Source organism: Cynoglossus semilaevis, chromosome 10 (genome assembly GCF_000523025.1).
Source record: "Cynoglossus semilaevis isolate Cse_v1.0 chromosome 10, Cse_v1.0, whole genome shotgun sequence".
NCBI classification, from domain to species: domain Eukaryota; kingdom Metazoa; phylum Chordata; class Actinopteri; order Pleuronectiformes; family Cynoglossidae; genus Cynoglossus; species Cynoglossus semilaevis.
In genome coordinates this window covers 13392673-13418244 of record NC_024316.1, presented here as the reverse complement: position 1 = coordinate 13418244, position 25572 = coordinate 13392673, and the positions used below count along the sequence as shown (strand labels likewise).

General features: G+C 38.3%; 1 protein-coding gene across 2 annotated transcripts in view; it reads left to right on the top strand.

Annotated features, from left to right (window-relative positions):
* Positions 1-25572, top strand: part of LOC103385114 (uncharacterized) — a 59958-nt gene that overhangs the window by 24732 nt on the left and 9654 nt on the right. The window contains exons 2-4 of one of the 2 annotated variants that reach the window (XM_025059299.1): positions 12113-12168; positions 12864-12964; positions 14091-14366. In XM_025059299.1, the coding sequence (XP_024915067.1) occupies positions 12113-12168; positions 12864-12964; positions 14091-14214 (281 nt within the window). In that variant the 3' untranslated portion in view covers positions 14215-14366. Of the gene's footprint in view, positions 1-12112; positions 12169-12863; positions 12965-14090; positions 14367-25572 lie in introns of those variants that run through there. The other variant, XM_025059300.1, reaches the window with a different exon arrangement.

Here is a 25572-nt window from a genome sequence, read left to right as displayed (position 1 = left end):
ATTCTAAAATAATACAGCATAAAAGCTTTGTATAATAGTCTTTTTGATACACGTCATTTTCAAAAGGAACAGGTACTGAAAAAAACACTTAATGTTATGCGTCAGTCAAAAGTAATGGATTTAAGATGAAGTACTGTAATTTGTCTCCGTGCGTTTGCCCACTCCCTGTAGTAAAAGACCAGTTTTGTGCAGTAAACTGCTGAAAAGCAGGAAAGGTTGCATGCTCAAATTAGTATTTACACGTCACCACCCACTCTGTTTTTTTGTGGTCAACATGATTGGGTCTTCCTCCAAAATGCAGAGTTAAAAAAAATATGAAACGTTCCACTTTCAGGTTCATGGTTCGTCTATCTTGATGTTTATTTATCATTATGTTAAGATGTGTGTGTTTAAATTTAACATTTTTCTCCATTACCCCATATTAAATGTAGTGTTTTTTGGAGTTTTTTTTTTTTTTATTTGCCATTCAGTCGAGAAAGAAAGGAAATTATTGTGGTCATCCTTTGTACTGAAGTTGGACTAAAAGTTTAAAACAGAATTGATTGACAGTTCAAATTACACATTTTAAATAACGGTCACGGCAGACGGGGCCATTTTTACCCACCAAGAACCGAATGTGTTGGCATTCAGGAGGAAGTCGTGAGGTTTTCTACGGGATTTAGTTTGAGTTGTTTTTGTGGGCTGTGTGAAAAACAAATCCCGATAATGTGTATTAAACATCAGACGCCCCACAGTGGAATGTTCAACCCACCTTATTTCCTTCACTCCTTATCTATATACACACAGTATGTGTTTATTTTCTCTGTAAAACGCTCCAACAGTGGAAATCAATCTTCTTGAGTTATGCCAGCAGCCAGGTTAAGGCGTTTTATCCTTATCTAGCTGTCATGCTGCGTGTGTGTGTGTGTGTGTGTGTGTGTGTATCTTAGTTAAAAAGCTCGTCTGTTAGAAAAAAAAAGTCATATCTTGATTGGTTTCTACATAAATTAGTCTTGCTTGGACAAATGTGGTTGATCAGCTGACAGTATTAGTAAATCTTGTATTTGGGTTGTTTGTTTGTTTGTGTGTGTGAGTGTGTGTGTGAGTGTGTGTGAGACTGCAGTTACCTCACATATACAAAGAACTTTTTTTTAAATTCAAATTTCACAGTAACAAAACCAGAGAATGATTGATTTATTTCTATAAAATAATAAATTATTTATTTATTAAATGAATATGTTACATTATAATATTATACCGACAGAAACCTATATTCTAAAAAGAAAATTCAATACATGAGAATGACTCTCTCTCTCACACACACACACACACACACATTCCCTATTCGGACACAAAGCTAGGTAGCTATAAGGAAGCACTAAGTTTGGCGAAAGTATCATTAATCGCAGTATTTTGTAGTTCGTTTTACTGTTTCATCTTGTTCAGTAGTATTTATAAATGTTTCGTCTGCGATATTTGTTGTAAATTTATCTGAGTTGACAATATGTTGAAAGACGTTCAAATGTTTCTATGAGGTCTTGCAGTACGGCTGTGGTTGTGGGAAATAAAAATAGGCACTGAAGGGAAACTCCTGGGTCACCTTGAGCTCTGTGTAAATCTGTTGTTCAGGCAGCGTTACCAGAAAAGCAGAAAATGTGTGGCTAATATCTTATGAGCTTCTACAGGTGTGAGTGTTACTGAAGGCTCTAAAAGAACTATGTTATTGTGCTATTTTTTTCATTTTTTCATGAATTAATTTTGTAAATAATGCTACAAAGTGCAGGTGCCACAAGCAGAAGAAATGAAAATCATGGGACAAAAAATACTAAAAAAGTGATGATTGGTCATTAATAACCAAAAATAAAATAATAAATCAGTAATCTAAAAAGCAAAAAGTTGGTGATGGCCTGAAGAACAACGTTGAACCCAAACACAAAGAAAACTCAGTGTCGTGCACATCAGAGTTGATTTACAGACGCGGCCTTCGTCTGTTTAACTGTCCTCCTATAAAGTGTCTCACACCTGACTCAGAATGAAAAGCGACACACACTCGGCCAGAATGTTACATTTCTTTATGTGCTGAATTTAATTTCAGTTTTTATGAATGAGACATCAGCGGTGGAGACGTGTTTCCTTCTCAGTATTATTAGTAGAATCAGGACATGTTAGTTTTGACTCACGTTGACAGGAGCAGGTTAAACGTTAAAATTTGTCTCAAAATGAAGCTGCAGAAAAAGTCTGCCACACATTGCGGTGGTGTTTATGCAGAGACGTGCCATTTTTTTCCCCTCCCCTCCTTGTAATGAACTAACAAAACCTTTCAGTTCCAGAGAAGCTCGTCACTGGACGTTTATTGTTGAAGGGAATTATTGTTTTTGTCATAAGGCGGCGCCATAACTAGATGCTAACGTTCCCTTGATTCATTGTATACCATATAGCTTATTTCTCTTCTCCTTATTACTACAGCTAGAAGATGGTCAAAAAATAAAATGTAATTATAGGTCGTAATAAAATGCTTGTGTGTGACAGAATTGAAGATGGTCCTGCGGGAGATTAAAAATAAAGAAGAGCAGCTGTACACACGAACCTGTGCATAATCAAACTCAGCACGTCACAGGCATGTGGGTGCTACGTTTTAGAAAAAAAAAGAAGATGGCAACTGATGCCAGACCAGCAATATGACATAATCAGTGAGTGTAATTAACAGTGAGTGTGTTCGGGAAGTTGCTGTTAAGTTCTCAAAGGCATTAATGGATAAATGAGTCCCAAAGGTCAGGATCTGATGACTCGGCCGTTTCCTCTACTGTCACCTGATAACAATGAACCTAAAGTCTACGAACACTGCATCCTAAGATGATTATTTACCACTTAACCTCAACCTGTATGTCATGTATAATGTGAACATTTGCAGTCATACCTGTGTCCAGATGTTCAGGCTAATTATTCAAGGTTAAGACTTAATGTAGTGAAACTAGTGAGGAACTGTCTCCAAATACATTAAAGAATCAAACACAGAATTACGTACAAAGGTGAGTTTACGTGTCTTAATTTTAGCGAGCTAGGATAATTGCGAACGTGCAGTAAATTCATAATTCGACGTACATCCGTACGTTGATGTCGTTGCTCCTGTGAATATCCGTTGCTAAAGTTTGGGCGTACGTTGATGTCGTTGCTCCTGTGAACCCATCTGTGATTAAACTGGACTAATACAAATGATATTGTCGGTTTCAGCTTTCTTTTTAGTAACGATGACAAAAAGTAGAACATTTTTTGCACCATAAACCAAAACCCACCTTAAAAGTTTTGTGAAACTGTAAACTGTACGTGTTGGAGTCAAACTTTAAAGACAATAATATAATATATTAAGATATACATTTAAACCCTACCATCACTGGTTTCCAGATATCATCTATGACGTAAATCTTCTTAGACTGTGGAAGAAAACTGAAGCGTCCAGACAACACACCCACTTACACACACACACACACACACACACACACACACAAGTGGGGAGAACGTAAAAACTCCACACAGAGAGGCCATCTGCTTAGGGGCAAACCAGTGACCTTCCTGCTCTGAGGCGTCTGCGATAACCACCATCCTACTTTGTGGCTTTACAAAAATGCCCGTAGAATCTAAGAGCAAGAGCGAGTGCAGTGAAGACACACCGTGACTGTGAGCACAATGAAAATATTCACATTGACTGGCACTGAAATTTACAAGTCAAGTAAGACTTCAGAGAAAAAGGAAATAGGAAATAAATAAATAGGACATTTTTAAGTAATGTTTTACAATTCAAAGTACGTTTTTCTGCTCGTTCGTTTCATCAAACGTGTCACTCTGTCGTTCCAAGATCAGGAAAACAAAGAAAATAAGGTGCAGTGAACGGTGAGCCAGAGGAGCAGGAAGCACACAAATCCTTTATAGTAGTGGAGACGGAACGGCCAACACACAATAGTAAAGCTTCCTAGTTAGGATTCTAGCATCTCCTTTGCCCCATAAAGTGGTCACGTGTTGCCTCATTCATTAACAAGAGCCCTGCTACCACATGTCTCAGGCTGCATTTTGTCTTTGCTGTGCCTTTGGCTGCAGGCTTACACAGACTCTTTTTTTTCTTTTTTTTTTTTTGCCAAGTTCGTTAAAATGTGTTAGTAGCTAACGTTTAAAAGTTAACATACCAGAAGAACAGACAGGATGTCAAAGATTTTTTTATTTTTTTTTATTTTAATCTACCCTTCAGTACCACAACTATGTGAAAACAAATTCCGCGGAAGTAGATTTTATTACCATCTTGCAGTTAAACAATGGTTCAGATATTATTTTCTGGAGTTTTGAACTGACCAAAACACAAATGCTTTCCACTCCCAGCATTTGGAAGAAAGCGTTTGGAAAGATCCACACACTCGTTTTTTATATGCGCATACTTCTTCAGTCTGATTTTAATTATTCTGAATAAAAAACGGCAGCTTCACTATTAAGTGAGTATAAACTGTTTGGTCAAAATAAATCCTCCTGACATGCACAGAGACATTTCAATTCTGGTTGTGTTTCTCCTCTATCATAGGAGACCACTGAAGTATTTTAGTTTACTCTGGAAACACACCAACGGTTCTGTAATGCTACCACACATGATACTGATATTACAAATGAACGTATGGCTTTTTGGACGGTTGAACGGAGGACTAATAAAAATTAATTGTCTAATTGCGGCACTGTAAAACCTGTTAATTGCAGTACTAGCAAACGGAGTGATAACATCAACCAGGGAACCTGATGGAATTAACTGTTTACATAAACACTCCCATTTGAAAGATACTTCTCAGCATTAAATGAATTATCCCTCTTTATTCACTTGAATGTTTTTGTACTTTTCATCCGTACTTCTCATTTGGACATAAGAGTCACAGAGAAAAAAGTTTTAATTCAACCGTTTCCTGGAGAATATTATTATCCTGCTCTCCAGTGTTACTGTTGTTGCAGTTGCAGCATTGCCTCCTCTCCACCAATCAGTGTCCAAAGCACACTGTGTCAGAACATCTATTTGCAGCATGACATCCAGCACACGTGTACAGTACGTACTGCTAACACTGCTGTTAGGAACGCGGAGGAGTCGAGGCTCCGGCCTGAGAACACAGTGGCTGCGAGATGTGGAGCCCACTTTCCCTTTAGCCTCGACCCACTGTATCTCAGTGTCGTCACAGAGCAGTTTCAGTCTCTGCGGGAGCCGTGAAGTAGAACTTTATTTATCGCTTCACGTGAGAAACTTAAAAGCTTCGTAGCTTGCCAGCATTCAGCCATTTTGGGAATACCTGCATTGTTACCTACACGTCAAAAGAGCTGAAAAATGCAGTAAACAATCCGACAAAAAGGCTAATAAAAAGTAATTATCAAATGGAACTGCATCATAATAAAAAAAAGAAATTAGCTCAAGGTAATTGTGTCAACATTTATATTATTAAACTCTTATTACCTTCTGCCTTGACGACCTGTAACCTGCCATTACCGGAGCCGTCATGAACCCGTACAAATATGTAGATATAATTAATGTAACAGTTTGAGGTGCTGACTCACTCAGGTACACCGTGTTCTTCCGCTGGAACACTTTTATTTTACAATGTGGCTGACAACTGTGTGATTGTAATTCAACAAAAGAATGGCTGCTTGATTCAACTCTGTTGCCATTTATGGTATGTAACGAGTGAAAAGTCCACACCAACATCGCCAACAGCCACTCCACTTCACTTCAGTTCTTCAGGTTCAGGTGAAAGAGGTCGTGTCACAGCATGGTAGAGAGCCAGAGAATAGTTTGTTTCTGGTGAGCAAATAAATACTGATAGTATTTACTCACACGGTTTAAAAACACTCTTGTTTTTCAAATCTATTTACTAACCTGACGAGTCCGTTGATGACCTCAGTTTGATCCTGTCACCTCAGTCTGCACTGTTGCAGAAATTCAAAAATGCACAGTATTTTCATGGGACATTATATTATTTAATATTGTGTCATCATATTGCCAATTAAACATGGCATTTGAACTTGGTCAACATTTCTCTCTTTTTAGTATCAAAACGTGTATAATTATAATGTATTGTGAGTGTTGTTGTGGAGAAGTGGAAATCGTTCAAGCTAGCTGGCTCACTGCTAGCTCTGACCGTGAAACAGTTTCTGTCACTGGGTGATTTTTGAATTCTTGGAACATAATGTGACCAATGTTGGCTGTTTGTGAAGTTTCTTCTAACTTGATAAATCGGCAATCTCTTAATAGCAGCAGTAAAAAGATTAAATTTAAAAAGAAACTTCCGGTTCTTTATTTTATTTTATTTTTTAGAATACTCATCCATATTTATTTAGTGACAAATCGCAAAAAGCGAATTTAATTGTCAGATTCCTCAGAATGTAACGTGAAGAAAGAAGACAAGTAAGCGCTTGGTGTCAGTGGAGAGAAGGGAAAAACGTTTGGGTGGAAGGGAGAAAATAGAGGAGAGAGAAGTGGGCCAATGTAAGGAGAGCGGAAAGGAGAAAAGAGGTGGAGACAGAAAATGGACACCAGGAGCAGATGTCTCTTAGTTGCATTTAGGTACTGTCGGAGCAGTTGTGGTAACGATAGTATTACAGTAGTGCCGACGGCTGTATCTGCAGTGCTAAACCTGAATTAATCTCTGCTGACGTTTTTTAATGCTAATAGGTGTTTTTCAGTGTGCCCTCATTTATCTTTTTTCTATTTATTATTCCTCTTTCTGTTTCTTCAGTGTTTTTGGGCTGGTGTTATATATGTACATATATTACAGATGTGTAAAAACAGTGCTACTACATCTCAGATGTATAGTCCGCTGTGAAAACTGTTGAGGCTCTGGAGTGCCCTAGGTGGAGAGAATGAACTACATCATTCCACAATATAGAGTAGGTTGGATGCCCCGGTTGGTTGTTTGGTTGGTGAGTAGGTTGGTTGGTTGGTTGGTTGGTCTCGTAGCAACAGCCCTGCTCTGACTGACATTCTGCTTTTCTTTATCTTGTTCTGTTATTTACGTACAGTGCGTTTGTGACCGAAATGTAAACAACAAAAAGGCATGTTTTTTAAGGCTAAGTACAAACTAGGTACAAGTCAAGGTTGTGTGGCGTTAGAGTTGGACTTAGAAAATAGAGTTGTTGATATCATCGTTTTATGTTATTTACTGTGTTGTTTTGACTCAAATATTAAAAATCTCAATTTTATGTAAAAATATTGACAGAGAAAACACTCTTTTTCTTCTTTTGTATAGTAAACATCATATCACCTTTTAACTCTATAACCTGAAGCCTGACTGCTGGTGCTGTGTGAGTGTAGCCTGTCAGTGTTTCAGTGTTGACGAGAGGGTATTACTGCAGTAAAGAACAGCATTTGGAACATTGTATGCAAATGTATATCAAGTAGCTGTCATCGGACTACTGTTGCAAACGGTCGGCAGTGTGCTGCTTGTTTAAGTTTGTCCTCTAGGGGCTCTGCCTCCCACACTGTTTTTGTACTGCCCCGGTTTCTATATAGGACTGTTGTTGAGACTCGACATTAAAAACTGCTTTAAATCAAAACACTGTAATTCTCATTAAAGGAAAATAAATAAAATAAAAATCAGTGTCGCACATTTAAAGAACATATTTATATTGAAGTCCTTTGGCCTTGCTGCACTCCAGAGAGATACGCTCCATTGCCCCTAGTGGGACCCGTACCCCATTTTGGGAACCACTGTTGTAAAATATTAACAAGAGAACTTGGTGAAACTCCCATATGTTGAGTCTGGAGCTGTAGAGGCGCAACTGAAATGGTCACGTAGTGACTGAATAATCTATTAGAAAAAAAAATACACACATTTTCATCAACTCATCAGATTTGTCCGACACCACACACTGTTGACTAATACCAAACAAAGAATATTTATCACCTGACGTTAGAACGACTAACTGCTTTAAACTTCGTGTACATTACTCAGTGATTGATGCTCCCAAAAACAACAGACCGTGGCTCACCCTCTGATTGCCTGTTTAAAGGACCCTGGCACATTTATAGCCCCCCTAATACCATTACAAAGTATTACTTCAACGGCAGGGCTAGCGCCTTGTTGCTGTAGGATTCGATACAAAAGGCTGTTTGCTGTGATCACTTGAGACAACACAGTGGAGAAAATGGGTTTTTACTGTGGAGCGTGAGGACACTTTGATGTCCACATTGTTAGTCGTGGTCTGACAGGTTTAATTCCACTGCCAAAGCCACACTGTCACGCGTCACGGATAAAACGTTATGGACAGCAGTACAGCAGTATCTTAAAGCTACACAAAGGTCTTGTTTTAAATATTATCTATTTTTCGGTGCCCAAAACGGTTGTAACAGCTTATAGGAGTTGTCCCTGTTTGGATAAAACGCCTGCCGTTTTACAGGAAGTCAAGCTAAAAATCCTTGTTAGTTTCAAATTTTAACCATCATGACAACTGAGCTCTCATTAAAGGTTTAGTGTCAAACACGGCGAGTTACTCCTGTTGGTGCATCCTGTGGATGGATCTCTGAGTTACGGTTGAACTCAACATTTATAAACGTGCAACACAAAACTTTTCTTTAATGACTGTCACATTCTGTGCATCATTTGAAAAATGACAGCATTCAAGGGGTCGTAGTAGAAGTAAAAGACAAGGAGACTTCAATCTAAGTACTAAAGATTTGAGTGAACATAAATATATTGGTTGCGGTCGAGGTCGGACATTAGTGGGAACTCAAAGCTAAGGCCTTTTTAATATATAAAATTACCTTTAAGATGAAAGGGTTTTTTAAATGCCCTTGTTAAATATATACTTTGTCTTAGTGGACAATGTCCACTATGAGTATTAACTGTTTGGGACAAATATACACTTGCGCCAAACAAATTTTTGGAACCTGTGTGTAACCTTTTCAAGGTCACATTTTCAAAATTTGTCAAGTGATACAGTTGTAACGTAGAGCAGAGCGTAGCTGTGACACTAAAGGTTAGCCAGAGTGTTCAGTTTGTTTCTTCATAGATTTTCTTCATAGACAAAGACAAAGACCTGCTCACACACTAGATTTTCCATATTTCCACATGAACTTTAATTGAAAATGAATGCTAACTCCGGGCAGATGTGCAGCCAAATCTTATAAAAAATTGTACATTGTTTCATTACAAGGTAATAAATGAGTAAGAGTGAAACGTAGGCTGCATCCAATTGGAGGTAATGTAAATGTGCCTGTAAAGCCTCTTTACTGGTTCCTGGATGGCAGTGTAAAGGATTTGTCTTTGATATTATTGTTTATTTGTTGTTATTGGGCAGATGTTGAAAACAAAGCGGGGCAAAAAAAAGTTTTTGAAACTTTTCTTGCCAACTAAGCCAATTAGACTCTGCTTTAAACTTTAGCACACAGCTCAGAATGAAACGCAGTCACGTTTCCTTGAAGTGGAGTCGGAGACGCTAATTATTGTTGGTATTAGTTGATGGACTCTTTTTTATTTACAGCTAATAACGATAACTCTTATTTATGCCAAACACCAGCAGATCAACACAGTATTTTGCTTACCATGGTTATATTAGCAATAGATGTTTTTTTTTAATTACCTCCAAGTACTCGACATATTTTTGTATATTTTGTATTTGTCTAACCATCTCTTAGTTAAGATAGTGTTGCTACTACTATCCATGGATTTCCTTTTTCCTACTTAGATTAAAATTGAATGGAGTTTTTTGATTTATGTCACTGTTTTTGTTGAATTACTATTAATTCTACTCTATATGACGTTCACGCAATATTTCTGCTTTCTATAAAGTCAATAACAAATAAGTTCTTTGGCATGTTTGTTATAATCTATTTATTTACTAACAAATAAGTTCTATTTATCTTTCGGCATGTTTGTTATAATCTATTTATTTAGTTCTTTGTGTAGCCAGTGTATATACAGTATATCTTGTCTAACCTCTGTCTGCTGGTTATGGTTTAATTATATCAGGGCAGGTTTTACCGCTCACTTTGTTACCGTGTCTGAGCTAGCTTTTAGTCAACAATCTTTAAACCTCAAAAAAAAATTAACAAAAGCTGCACAAAGTGTCTGGTGGTCATTTTAAAACACAGGCGTTATGTTTAATGCGTCTCACCCTGCAGTGATTGTGCAACAGAAGCTCAGACCAAAGATTTTCCACACAGCTTCTGCAAATGTTAATAAGATGGTAGACCTCATTCTTGTGGGAGACACAAGGCAGAGAGAGAGAGAGAGATCATGTTACCTCGCTCTCCCACTGTCATAGGGTGAGATAATTACATCCATGACTTCATTGATTTAATAAGGACTAAAAAGGCACTAATGGGGTTTGAATTAAAGAAGAGGAGGAGGTAGGAGGGCCTGCGTTTCTCACTAATGGGACTAATGGGGTTTGAATTAAAGAGGAGGAGGTAGGAGGGCCTGCGTTTTAGTTACAGACATTTTTGTTTTGAGTTGTAATTTGATCCATTGTCGACTGTTTCATGAAGAAAACTCTAAAGGAAAACTGTTCATTTCTATTTCTGTTGCATTTAAAGCAATTTTTCTTTGAACCGTACATGTTTTTTGACTCTTCTACAAACTGCCGTCAACCCAACCAACAGAATTGCATTCATTATTTTTACCAGATGAACATGAATAAAGCTCTGCAGTGGTGCTTAAAACGAAACAGTGACTAGAGGCTAATGGTGATCGTGATACTATGCTGATGTTTAGCAGAGATACAATTTGGCACTTTGGCTCAGTTTTGGCAAACATTTGTTGATTAGCACTAAAACCTTCAGATTGTAACAATAATCGGAGTTGGATTATAACTTTATTGCACTAAATGGTGAAAAAGGAACGTCATTACCATATTTCCTGAGGGCCACGGTGAATGTTTTTCTGCATCAAACATCTTGGTGGTTAATTTAATAGGAGTGACATTTTATTCATTCCTCAAATCACCAGAGGAAATATCCAGGAATGACCTATTTTAATCTTCTGCAAACCTGTAGACTTTTACTGGACTCATAAAATATTTGACCTGCAGGTGGTGCAAGATAAAACGTCAGGAAATGACTTCATGTCATCAGGGTTTATCTTCTTTGAATCTGTAGCATATTCTCTCTGAATTTTAACCCTGCTCTGGTGAGGGAGGGAAAGACACGTCAGCAGGCTCCGCTCTCGTGACGGTTTGTGTGAACTGCCATTCTGCTCCATGTAACGGCGGTCGACTCGTTCCAGTTTGGACAAAGTGGTGACTGGACTGTGTTGCTGAAAGGGAAAAGGCAGACAGTTGCTAGGACAGCGTTTCCATAAACTGCAGGTCGCTGCCAGTAAAAGTGTTCCTGATCAATAGCCTGGTGGGCTACGGCTCTGACTGCCTGGTGCCAAGGAAGGCTTAGAAAACAATGACTTTCCTGTTCATTAGGTTAACTGTAGCGGAGCAGCTACAGAAACGCACGTGTTGGGAGGAAGTGACGACGCTGCCAAGGGCAAAAAGGAGAGAGCAAATCAGTGACGCTAGCTGCCTGCTCATGTATTTCTGTTGACTCATTAGTACTCCTGTCATAGTCATGTTGCAGCCATTAACCATATACATAACCATATAACAATATTAGAATGGCAAAATACATATGTACATATATAAATATCTACGTATAAATGCATACATATTATTTTTAGTATTGATGTTATATGTGTATATATATGTATAGGTGTATGTATGTATATATATATATAAAAAATATATATATATACAGTACATATATGCATATATATGATGTATCTATTTATATGTATTATGTGTACATATGTGTATATGTGTATATATGCAGCTTTACCTGTTTATTTGCCTGTTGGAAACATATACTTTCATCAATTAAAATTCTATGGGTGAACACTTTCCCCGTCGACCTCCTATTACATTTCTTATGCGGTTAAAATACCCTGGTGTTGTCACCACATGTTAACACTGGAGTGAGTTTGAAGTATTTGTAGTTTATAATTACTATCATCGTATAATACCAATATCTCAGATCTCAGTCTTTTTCGAAGTTTTGTTTTAACTCTTGCAGTCACTTGTTGAAACAGATGTATTGGACAGAAAACAACATTATAAACAGTTTTTATTTTTTTTCCAGCTCCTGTTGTTTGGCCTCGGCTCTCCCTCTTCCACCTGCGATCAGCGCCTAACGAGGTAAGGTCATTTCTGTGGGATTACTCTCTGTGTTTGGCCGTAAAACCCGCGTGTATTACTTAATTAAACATGTTCAGATTTAATGAAATTCCCTGAAAATGTGGCAGACTTCGAGTTCGTTCACATCAACAAAGAGCTTCTGTTGACCAGAATGTTCTGAAAATAGTCTTTCCTCTCATTAAAAAAAGTGCTTCATTAAGGATCCAGACTCCGAAGCGTCTCTAATCACATTTAATCAGAGGCTGACGTCAAGCTTTAACGAAGCCACTGAGATCTGTTGGGTTTTCCTCGTTTCATTTGCCTAAATATAACCTGTTGTTTCTCAAACGCTGGATCTTGACCTACAAGTTGGCCCTGTGGTTAAACTCAGTACTAAGACAAAAGAAATACCAACAATATACTGCAGTTCTGACACTCTCTGCTTATTATGAATTTTACCACGAGAATTGGGACCAAGAAAGACAAAGCATTGGTCTGTTGGCCTGATTGCTAGACTACTGACTTGTACCTTTTATTAAAAATAAAAAAAAATTATAAAATTTACTAACACAAAGCCATGAGTCCCTAATTTACTTATAAAAAAACACAAAGCCACGAGTCCCTAATTTACAAGAAAATATATTTCGGTTTGTCTCTCTTTACTGGACGTCTTTTGAAGTTGACTTAGTATAACTCTTCTACTCCTTCTCCGTCAGCCTCACGGCCCAGGACACCGACAACAAAGGAGGCAGACTCTCTGTTTAGGCTGTTTAAACTCCTGCACCATCACGGAGAGGAAGCACAGGCAGCAGAGGAGGTAAGGTGACTGGGGGCGGGGGGGAAAACCGGTTGAGATTTATTTACCTCCGAGTCATAAAATGGATGTGAAATCTGCTTTAGTCACTTTGAACCTATAGACGGGGAGGCTGACTCAGCCAAACGTGGCCAAACGAAAAGTTGCACAATTTCGTCAGAGGTACAAACTTTTTAAAGATGTGATATGACTAACAATTTCTCCTAAATACTGATTTTTTTATTTTTATTTAATCCAAAAAAAAGAGGGTCAATATACTGTCTCTAACATTAGGTGCATGTTATACACTTATTATTTGAGTTTGATTTACTTCACCTGACTAAAAGGATGTCCAGCTTTGGACAGATTTCAGCTTTTCTTAGAATTCAAATAGTCAAATAGTACAAGAAGAAAATATCAAGTCACTGCACAGAAAGAAACAACTTTTCCAAACAAGGTCAAGTTCAATAAAACAAAATCTGCCCCAGGGTCATGTTTGGCCCCGAGTCAGATTTTGCAGAGATGCAGTACTAGTTTTTCTATTCTCACAAAATGGAGGATTTCATCAAGAGCTCGTTGCGTGCAAGGACTTGTACTGACTTTAAACCTACTGTTTGCTTCTAGAATTTTCAGTTTTGAATGATTCGTCCCGTTTGTGTCATTGTAGAAGAATTTCTACCTAATGCCTCAAAAGTCCAAATGTTAGATATTCACTTCTGGGAAAAAAAAAAAACGTTAAATATTCACTTCTGGGAAAAAAAAAAGTTTTCTCTTGTGGTTATTACACCCACACGAGAATCGGAGCAAGCTGCAAAAACTACATTTTCCTCACTCGCTTGACTGGCCCTGCATAAATGAACACAAACAAAAAGTGTCCACCCAATCTGCAGATGCATCGCTCTGCCCCGGCTGCTCTGCGTGTGCAGCTTATGTTTGTGTGCAGAGAGCGTGGCGTGTAAAAAAAGATGGCTGTGGGAATCCACGCTGATCTCATGTCGTTGGTAATGATCACTTGTGCTCTGGAGATGTTGCTGCCGTATCTAATGTTAGTGTAACACATCACAAGAGGGAGACATTCATCAAACACTGCAGTAAGACGTTTGTTTTCCACCACAACTGTCATAAATGATAATAATTATTCTCTGTTTAGGCTCCAGAGAGACTTTATTTTTAGCTGCAGCGACCACAGAGATTCCTTCGAGCGCTTGATTCCTAGGTTTGGTTACATTTGTAAACTTTCAGCAATAAAAATGCAAATAAACATTACATTTTGAGGCCAACTGTCTGTCGGTTGGATGGATGCGTTGTGGAATTTCTTCTCTGAGCCGAGGAAGATGATTTAGAGGGGAACCATCACCCTTTTAAATTATATCCTGATCATGACACGCATGTATGCTAGGGCTAATGTACAGAGAGGCAAACCTCAAAGATGGAACTCCATTTTTAATAAATATAAAATAATGTTCAAAAATTATAAAATAATAAATATAAAATAATGTTCAAAAATATGGGTTACATCCCCAAAGATCATATAGAATGTTATAGAGTTATTAACATTTATAAGACAGATAAACATTTTATGTTATGAAACTTTTTTACCTCTTAATTATATTACCAAAACAGCACCAAAATGAATATAAATATTTAACAACATTTTAATACGTCATCATGAATAACGTCAGTGTGTTTATTCAAATTACACTCGTGCGACACTGGAGTTGTCTTAAAAGGATAAATATTTAATTTTTTAAAAATAATACAAACACGTTACCTACATTTAAAAATATACAAATGTTACAGAGCGGGTACATGTAACGGAAACAGTTACTGATGTTTATGATAACCTACGTTGTAACGCTGTAACAAAGACTGTGTTACAGGGCTGTGATAAACTCCTGTTACAAAACATTTTACACAATGACCTTCATGCTCAAATTCTGCTTCCCTCGGTCTGAACGTGTAACCTAATGTTACAAAACGTGTTACAAAAACATCACAGGCGTCACAAAGTAACAAAAATACAAAATATGTTACAAACAGCGATACAAATATTTTGAATGTTACAAAGTCTACGTTTTGTTACAGTCACATGTTCAGCATACGACCAAAGACACGTTTAACAGAAACTATTGTTCCAGTTATCACAGCTGTTGTGACGTTGTGTAACCTTGACAATGTTCATTTGAATTTGTTTTATCTCCCATATGTATTAGATGCTAATCCAGCTTAGCAACAGAGCATCAGTGCGTTAACTCGAATGTGTCACCACCATTTTCTTGTCAGCCATTCATCTCTGTTCGCTACTGTTTTTATGAACAGTAAACATGTGACCTCAACAGCACAGACACACTAACACCTAATAACTCATTCAGTTTCCGTCATGTTGTGACAGCAGAAACCTGACATCAGTCATGCATTCAACCATAATCCCCACAAGAACAACTGCAAAATTTTCACTTTTAACCAGAAACAACCTCAGTGATGACTAATATGTTCACAGCCCACTTTCCTGCAAATGTTCGTACGACTCTGAAAATCAGATGCTAACACAGTGTCTATCAGCTAACTCCTCTTAGTTCTTCTTGTTTCCATTCAAACCCATCCTCTTAGCTGTTTGTGATGGTGAAGATTTTATTTTTGAATTGCTGTAGTGATAAAGGGAACCTACTTCATTTTTGAGGCACAGCTTTCACACAGCGCTGATGCAAATTTGGTGTGAGGTGTCGGTTATTTTCAGCTTGGGGATATTTGTATTCAGAATTTCCCCATTTGGCGACTTTTCACATCCCATGCCCTCTGGCTGACAAGGCCAGGTTTGGATCTGGAAATGTTGACTTACATTTTTATTATTCTCCTTTTTTTATGTTCATTGATAAACTGCAAGTTATTGGGAGTTCAACCACAATTTTATTTTTTTGACACTTCCAACAGGGATGATTTGTTTTTTGTGAATACAAAGTTGCATTGATAAATACAGCTTATAATCTAATTACAGTGTGTTTGTGTCTTGTACTGGACTGGGACAGTTGTAGTTGTTGGTGGAAACAATGCAGAGTTTTGACTCGACTTGTATATGAAGTGGAATCAAACCAGAGATGTTCACTGTCAAAACTGGGCCTCAGTTACGGACCGACCACCTGACTGTGTTTTTATTTATTTTTTGCAGAGCCACTCTGCCCCCCCCCCCCCCCCCCCCCCGCCGTTCCCGTCGTTCTTGGACATGCTCATTTGGATGGCTGCAGCTCCACAGTGAGCAGCTTGTTGCACAGTGGCACAGAGCGTTCTAGCCCTCGCTGTGGACTTCCCCAGATTCTTGGCCCAATTAGAGCCAACTAAAAGGTCTTTTTGTGCCGAGTGTGACCCCCAGGCAGGGACGCAAACAAACATGTCCACACTGGGTTATTTTCAGGATTCAAACACCACGGAATCAAAGTCAAAGAGGAAGGAGAGGTGTCATAAATGCCATAAATATTCAGTTTTTGGAGAAAAATAAATGATGACCCAGGTTTGTTTTTACACATTTTAGTTGTGTTCAAGGTCTGGCTGGAGGACCAATCATGGCACTTTATAAAGTCACCTGACTTGTTTCCTTTGACTTTGAAATGGGTTTTCATTTTTTGGGACAATTTGATCTTCATTTTTTAAAATTTGTTTTCAGCTGAATCATGGTTTGATTTGAACTATTTTTTTTTTATCTGTGATTTACAAATATGTTATTGAATAAAACCCCTGAGCTATCCTTTTGTTTTTTTTGTTTTGTTTTGGTTTTTACATATTTTTAGCAAAATAGTTCAATATTAGGCATGTAGTTTTTTTTTTTTTCTTTTTGGCTCCATTCTGCCTGTTTATTTGCTACATTATTGAAACATATATTGATCTTGTTCTGGATAACTTTTAGCAATTTTTACAGCACACTTTGCTTTATTGATATTTTATCACATTTTTGTTTACATAGACTTTTTTAGCCTAAGTTTTTGGTTGAGCTATTTGCTAATTTGTATTTGCTTATTGACTACTTTTTAGCTGCTCTTATCTTGTCTTTTTTTGTAAGGAATTTGCCCATCTTGAGCAGTTTCTGACTTTACTTTGAGATTTAAATTTGACCCTTTATTTATGTTTATAGTTTCTTGGCGTGTTTTGGCGTTGACTTTCAACATTTTCTGAGCTAACCTCTGAACCTTAACCACCTAAGTTGCTCAAGTCCTCATTTTCAAAAACCCGATCAGTGAAAGTGCAGCTACAGACCATTGGAACAGGTTTTGAAGCTGTGGTCAAAGTCAAATGCTCCCTCACTTTTCTCTGTGCTTCTCGCCTAAATTGCATGAGAAAAGCTGAAGGTTGATTAAAACCTGTCACAACTCTGGTGATTTATGTTCAAGTCCAAATGATTATTTTTAATATACTGTGTCTTTGTGGGATGGTTTAAGGCTCAAATGTCACAGGAAACTCGGCCTTCGGATATTTTTCGATTATTAAATCCGTCCGCACGGATTGTTTTTGTAAATCAGTAAAAAGTTTGGACTTTTTCGCAGGTAAAACTGTGTCAATGGCAGTGATCAGTGTTAATGAATTTCTCGCGGTTTCCTCACTTTTATTATATTATATTTTGTTATACCTTTATATTGACCCAGGAATCAACATATGTATTTACTGTGTGTATTTTAGTCCGGACAACTGTTAATGTTGTATATATTTATGTTGTGTTTGTGAAGGGATTTACATCCGACTCTATTTAAATATTTGTCCCCGGAATACTTCGATTGATCAACTTTGATCGTTAAGTTTGCGGCTGAAAAAAATGAATAACTGCGATCAGAATCACCTTGTCGTTTTTGTCGTTTTGATATTTGCGTCATTTAGGGGCCGACGTTTGATCTTTTGTTTGATTCTGTGTTAAAATCCCGCTGAGAATTAAAATAAAATGTGACGGTGAAGTTGTCAAGAACCATATAATATTCGACTGGGTGTTAAAATAAATCGAACTTTAGTTGCATTTGGATGGATTTAACTTAGTTAGTGCGATTATTTACCGACGGAATCCCGCAGAATAGACACAGATACAGAATATAAACAGAGTTTATTTTAGAATTATGTCCATAACCGGGAATTTACCATTTCATTTAGGACTTTTCACTCATAAATCATAATTAAACATATTCGATATTATTTCGTTTAAGTCAATGTGAAATACAAATTCTAATAAAAGAATAAATATTGTTGGGAGACAAATTATTGTTGGATGGACGTGGATGCGCATTTTCATGACGCAGAGATTAGGAATTAACAGTAATCCGAAAAGAATAATCACAGAGAAGAGACAGCTGCTTCAGTTTTCAGATTAAAGTCACTCCAAGAACTGAGAAGGGAATAAGCAGCAGCAGCAGCAGCAGCAGCAGCAGCAGCATGTACTGTATGAGTGTGAGTGGAGCAGATGAAACGTGTTGACGTGATGATCAGCAGCTCCTTCTCTGTTTCTCTCTCGTCACTCGGATGTTTGTTTAGCTTCATTTTTTTGTTTGGTTATTTTTCGGGTTTCCAACACAGCGGTTACGATTGTGTTGGTTTATGGACCAGGCTGAGGGCCGCCCTCATCCTGCAGCTCTGTCTGATCAACACTGACTGACCGACTTTGAACTTGAACTTGCTCCTGCTCATCTTCATCATGTGGCCCACACCGTCGGCTCCAGTCAATCCGCACTAACCGTGACCGTGGGTTTGTGCATCATGTTTGCCTCACTGCTCCATCAGTCAATCCCTCATCTGTGATTAAAGCCCACGGTGCCCCCTCCGGCAGGCATCGAACCCCCTCCATCCTCCGACTGTCCACCATCACCACACTTTGATTCTCCAATCTGGCTCCGTAATTCAACCCAGACTCTTATCCTGACTTCGCCTTCCCTTCTCTCTTATTCCTGCTTTTAAGTGAGACATATGGATGCAGTGATGCTGGCTCTCCATCAATCAACATTTTTTTTTTATGCAAAAGAAATTTTGAGGCTTTGGGTTTTCCAGACATTTTAATGTGTTTGTCATCTGTCAAATATTAAAACAGCCAAATTACGGAGCTGTAAAAGAGTTAGCAGTGACTAGAACTGATCAGAAGTGCTGACGTCTCTGCTGTTATTAAGACATATGATGAATACAGATGTTAGCTGTGGATGTTACTCTGACGTCAGTGGGATTTTAAAATATATATATTTAAAAATATATAATTATTATTTATAAGTTTATTTATTTCAACTCTCAAACAATAATGACGTCATCATCTGTGATCGTGACATGGGACTTTTGAACAGACCTGTGGGGTTTTTTTGTTTTGTTTTTTTTTTTTTACTCCGCGGTGTCACGTCTGTGTACACGTTGCCAACATGTCGTGATGATCTGTGCGTCCTTCTCTTATTATACGCAGCTGCATTTGGACAGAATATCTGTTGCGCAAGTGTACGTTGTTTAAACGCAGGTAAAGACACATTTGGGCCCAGATCAAATCCCGCAGCAACATTCCTGAATCTGCAGGATCCGTGTTATTATCTCTCAGACTCATCCGTGTAGAATGCACTCGGATCAACATTTAAAATAACTGCGTCACCTCTCGGTGGTAAAGTTTAGTTTTATCACAAGTCTCAGTATTTAAATGAAAATACAACTTTCTAGATGTAATTATTTCAACTGAGCTAAAAGAAATAAAAATAAAAAAAGTTTTCATCTTTGCACGTACTTTTTTAGGCCTGTAGCACCAAGTGGGACTTTAAGGAAATATATAATATAAACATATGATCTATATAACCGCGTTTTCCCGCTGTGTTATTACGTTATTATGTTTGACTAAAAATACAAACAACAATACGACGGTTTTCCATTCCATTATATCCGTCATCTCGAGATGTTTTCAGTTCGTGAAATAATTGAATCAGCAGGAGAAGTTGTCGCATCTTTTTAATGGCTGCGGAAAACTAACAGTATTTTTAATCGTCCCTCTGTTAAAAAAAAATCCCACAACTTATAACTGGCGTTATTTTTAAAAAGTAGCTTTTATTTTACAGCTTAATCGCATCTGTAGTAACTTTTTAGTATCACCCAGCAGTATTTTTATTTGATTTGTGAATTGGGTTAAAGAGCGACAGTCCCAACAGTTACACACGACCCTGACTGCACACACACACACACACACACACACACAGGGCGGACAGTGCTGGGTGTGTGTGTGTGTGTGTGTGTGTGTGTCAGGTGAACGACTCACTCCTGCAGCTTCGGTTCTGTGTGAACTTAGTTTTAAAAAATGCAACAAAAACCTTCCCTCGGTTTTTGTTTTTGTTTACCTTGTTCGGTGTGTGCTTCACATTTCAGACCCTCCATCACAACGACATTAACCAACAAAAAGCAGGTGCAGATGCTGCTCCGTCACCAGCACCAACAGCCCAGACTCAGTTTAGTTTCCGGAGGAACTCCTGCTGCGGCTGTTGTGGTTGCGGCTGCTGCTGCTGCTGCTGCTGCTGCTGTTGTTGCTGTTGCTGTTGCTGCTGCTGTTGTTGTTGCGGCTGCTGCTGCTGCTGCTGCTGCTGCTGCTGCTGCTGTTGGTGAATGTACAGAGCGTGAACTCAGAGTTATCCCTAAAAAAAATATTTCCTGAAAATGTTGCCCTTAAAGCAAATGTTGAGTCGTGTAAATAAAGATATTTATAAAGGACTTAACGTCGAGCGTTATGTACAAAAAAACAAAAAACCAAAGAAAAAACAACCTCCATAGAATCTGTATTTGTGAAGTCATGCAACATGCGAGTGTTCGGCTAATGAGTGCTCTGAGTTTAAAATAAAATAAAATATAAAACGTACAGTTCAGTTTTTCTAAATATTCTTCTACATAATAATCAGTCGAACGAAACTGAATATTAATGATATGAACCTTAGAGGGAACAGAGAAATATAGATCTGCAGTATTTTAGTAGTAAAAAACAGTCTTAGTTCCATTTATGTTATTTTTTACTTCATATTTTTTTTCTATTATAAAGATAAAGTTTTTTTCTCCACTTGACGTCCTGTTTGAAGAGTCACGTGCCTTATCTTTGGACTGCGTCAATATTTCGTGGCATGCTGGCTCTATAAACATTTCCAAATCCAAAATGACAAAAGAATGTGGCGCCAAAGCGCGCGGCTGTTTTTCCTCCAACTTTCCTGATAGAGCTGTGTTCGTCAGCCATTGAACCCTCGATCTGTGCGAACAAACACACTGAACGAAGCAACTTTTTCTACGTTATAGATGAGGTTGCACTTTTTTGTGTGTTTTTGGTGTTTTTTAAACATGAACTGGCAAAACCAATCCCAGAAAGTAAGTCGTGTCTCTGCCAGATGGCCAACCGTCCTTTATTTACCGACAATATTTTGGTTAAATTATAATTCTTGTTGGTAACTGTGGTTGACGTCTCTGCTTCTGGGGAGTTCGTTTGATCTTGGATTTGGACCAAGCGGCAGATGTTACTTTATATTTTAAATTATAAAGATATAATTTACTACACAATTTTAGTCAAGGTTCCCCGATACTATTCAGTGAGGTGAAAGAACTCCGAGATGTTCTCCAGAGAAATTAATTGATCTGCTGTGTCATTAAATATATGTGGAATATATGTGGCATATCCATGGTCAGGCTACACCTGCACACATGCTGCAGACTCTGCTGCAAACTCTGCTGCAGACGGTGGTGGACGAGTGACGTGAGGCAGAAGAAGTGAGATGATTAATGATGAACGTGTGTGTCTTTTGTTTTGCTGTCTGGACGGTTGGAGCGACCGCCTCTCTTAACTTGAACTTGGACTTCCGACGCGACGCGTCCAACTGTGGATTTATTTAGTCTGCTCTGTCCCCTCTGTCTCTGCAGCAGCATCAGCAACATTTGATACATGTTGCGATGTTGCGGACTCCTGTTGAAGTAATTTTCTAATATAATATTCAGATGAGGCTGAGAGAAACGTGGCCCAAAATATTAACACGGGTTTTCTAGTTTACACGTCCGTGTCATATATCAGACTAGATCAGATCTAGATCTAGATCTAGATCTGATCTAGATCTAGATCTAGATCTAGATCAGACTAGATTACATCAGATCAAACTTGATCTACTTCCCCACTGAATAAATTCATGTGTTACAGCCACAAACCGCACGGAGGTTGACGCCAGGAGAGAGAACATTTAAATAAGAAAAACAAGAATAAACTTTTCAACGCCGTACTTTACGTATACTGCAAAAAATACTTCGTTGTACTATAACAATAATTCCAGAAACTATAGTTTGAAGAAGAATAAATAGGTGAGTAGTCGCCGTGCGTAACACACGCACATTCACGGTGTATTTTCCAGCCGTAGTGGAAAACAACAAAATACTTTGGTTCTGACTTGGTGATGTTAGAAATGTCAAAATTTCAATACCTCAAAAAACAAAACACACACACAAAAAACAAAACAAAAACATACCGCTTCGCTTTTTTTGACGTGATGCTCAGATTTTTGGCCAAAACTCCCCCTTCAGTCACCAGAGCAGTAACACATTGATACTGGCAACAAACTTGAAAGCCTGTGTTTTGTAAATATCTTTCCGTGTAGCGGTGATTTGCCAACCTTTGCACTGCAGGGTGTGGCTCTGCCTGCCTGGCCTGGCCTTTTTATTATTTATTTATTTTATGTAGTGCAGTTAGAAACCCACACCCATCCTTTCTCTCCAGTCTGTACCTGCTCTGAGTGAGTCAAGTCTGAGGCACATCAGGCCCTGACTCTGCTCTGCTGTGGCTGCTGCAGCGAGACTCACACACACACAACCATGTGATCAGTGGTGGATGAAAAAAAAAATGTATGGAGCAAACCTCCGCATGAATATTTAACATGCTGAGCTGCAGGGACATCTTTTCTGTCCTCCATCCACTGCACTGTTTTTGTTGTCGTTGTTTTAGCAGAATCCGCAGTGTCGTGGATCTGAGTGGGTTTTGGTTTTTTGAGACTCACAGATGTCATGTAATGTGTGTTTGTGTGTAGATTACACAGACGTGCATGCGTTTGTCCCGCGTTTCGGAATCGTAAGACTTAGGATGCGACGTTCAGATGTTTAACGTATGTTTTTACGCAAACGAACTCCGCTGTGTTCGGGTCTGTGCTGCAGATTGTCTGTGGTTCATCAGGCTGCGCTCATGATGAAGTCAGCACACATTAGAGTTGTCTAATTCACTGCTGTTGCTGCTGCTGTTGCTGCTGCTGCTGGTGCTGGTGGTGGTGGTTGTTCTGTTGTTCTGTGGTTGTGTTCCTGGTGTTGTTGCCTGCTGCGCCGGCTGCTGCTGCTGCCAGTGGCCTTGCTGTTGGCACACATGTCCAGTGGCGCTGACCTTTGCTGTGACCAAGAGTTTTTATTCTAATTTAAAGGCAGACAGGAAAAGAAAAAGCCCTGGAGCAGAGACTGTTTGTTTTTCTAACATCTGTAGGACTGTTTCCATCATGATAGTGGACTGTTCTGCTCTTCACACACACACACACACACACACAAGAGCACAGTCGCAGAGACACTCTATATCCAAGAGAAGTACTAGTAAATAGACTGATAATAACAAAACAAACAAATATAATCCTGAAACTATTTAAAAAAACACACAACTGAATAAAGCATATAAATATATATTAGCTTAAAGCTAAGCACACGTTTTTATCTTAGCTTTTTAAAGCTTAGCTAAAGTTTTTAAAGCCTATACACTAAGATAGTAAACTCTAAGAAAGACTATACACGATATATTTATACATATATAAAACACATGTTTACATATGTATGTATATACCTATATATATCTCTATATGTATATATATGTAAATATATACATACACAGACGAGCATGCACCCTTGTGTATACATAAGTATATATATTTAGATATATGCGCGTCAATATATATATGTCTATATATGGTAAATGCACTTAGTATATGCAATTGGATATATTCGAAGCTTGTGTTAGTCGATATTGATCACGCGAACATAAATACATACAAATATACATGCAAATGCATGCAAGTGTATACAATATATATATATTCCGTATACAATATAAATAAAAATACATATGTGTGCGCATATATAATGTTTACCTAAACAAATGACTCGATTCAACTAAAAAAAGAAAGGAAGAAATCGCGCGGATGATGACGATTAAAGATCATATTTACGAACTGACCCATCCACATGTATCAGGTTTGGAAAAATCACGTGGTTCAGACTTAAACGAATATACGCAACAACACACGCATATATATACAGTACATACATACGCACGCACATATATACATGTATTATATCTAGAAATATATATATATAATATATAAACATATAAACATATATATATATATATATATATGTATATATATATATAAACATATATATATATTAACCTGCATTCGTTTCGCTCTTTGGACTCGTATATTTATATATTAACTTGGCTCTGACTCTCAGACTGAGTTGTTCATAGACAGTTTCTAGCTTCAGTCAAGTTAGCAGTTGTTGTTTTTATTATTTTGCTTTGGCGCAAAAGCAAAGTGGCTGTAAAACAGAAAACTATTGTGATTTGAACGCGCGTGGACTGACAGACAGTGTACCTGCGCCCTGACCACGTCACGTTATCACTGAACAGTCAGTGTTCTCTCAGCTCAGGTCCTCTACACCTACCGCTGCTCCGAAACCGGTGAGATGTGATTTGATAAATACTTGTGGCTTTTGTGATGTTTATGTGTCATAATCAGACTTGAAGCTAAACTGGGACGATTTACGTAAATATTATTGACTTTTCTTCTTCCGTCACCAAGTCATTTCTGTCACTGTCCTGTGACCGCTGTCTTGTCCTTAAATCAGGGCAAAGAAAAGTGACAGAGGTGATATTTGTTTCCATTCGTCTTCTCTGCGCCGCGTCACCGTTTATTAGAGTGTGATGATATATGATTCGGAGTTGGAAGGTCATCATTGCTGTGAGAGCAGGTTAAAAACTGCCGAGATACGACACACACCGACATGCATACTGTCTGCATATTCTGTTGTCAGAAGATTGACTGTCAGTGGTGGAGAGAGTGGTGAAAGCCTCAGGGAAAGGCTGCGGTTTGGCGGGGGGGGGTCCCCCCCCCCCCCCTGCCCTCCCCCATCCGGGGCCTGTCTGGACGGACATGTCTGGTTGTCAGGGTATTTACAGCAGCACATCATGGTTCCCTGTCAGGACACTGAGACCTGTTTCTATTAACAGTGCCTGGAATAAGTGCCATTGCAGATGGAAAGATGTATATGACACACACACACACACACACACACACATTGATGTACCCACCCACCCACACACACATTTACACGCACAGATAAGACCCACCCACCCACGCACACACACACATTTACACGCACAGATAAGGATGGCAGATTGTTCCACGCCCACGCTTAAAACAATAGAAAAAAAATATAATGACTAATATTTTGGGGGAGAAATGTTCAAAAAGTAGTGGATCTGGTGTTTTAGAAGCTTCTCCTGACTCAAAGAAATCTCGCTAATTTAAATAATAAATATTCCGACATCTTCAGTTTGAATCTGTGTGGATTGTCACAGCGTGAGGAAACACTTTTAATCTAGTTTTTGA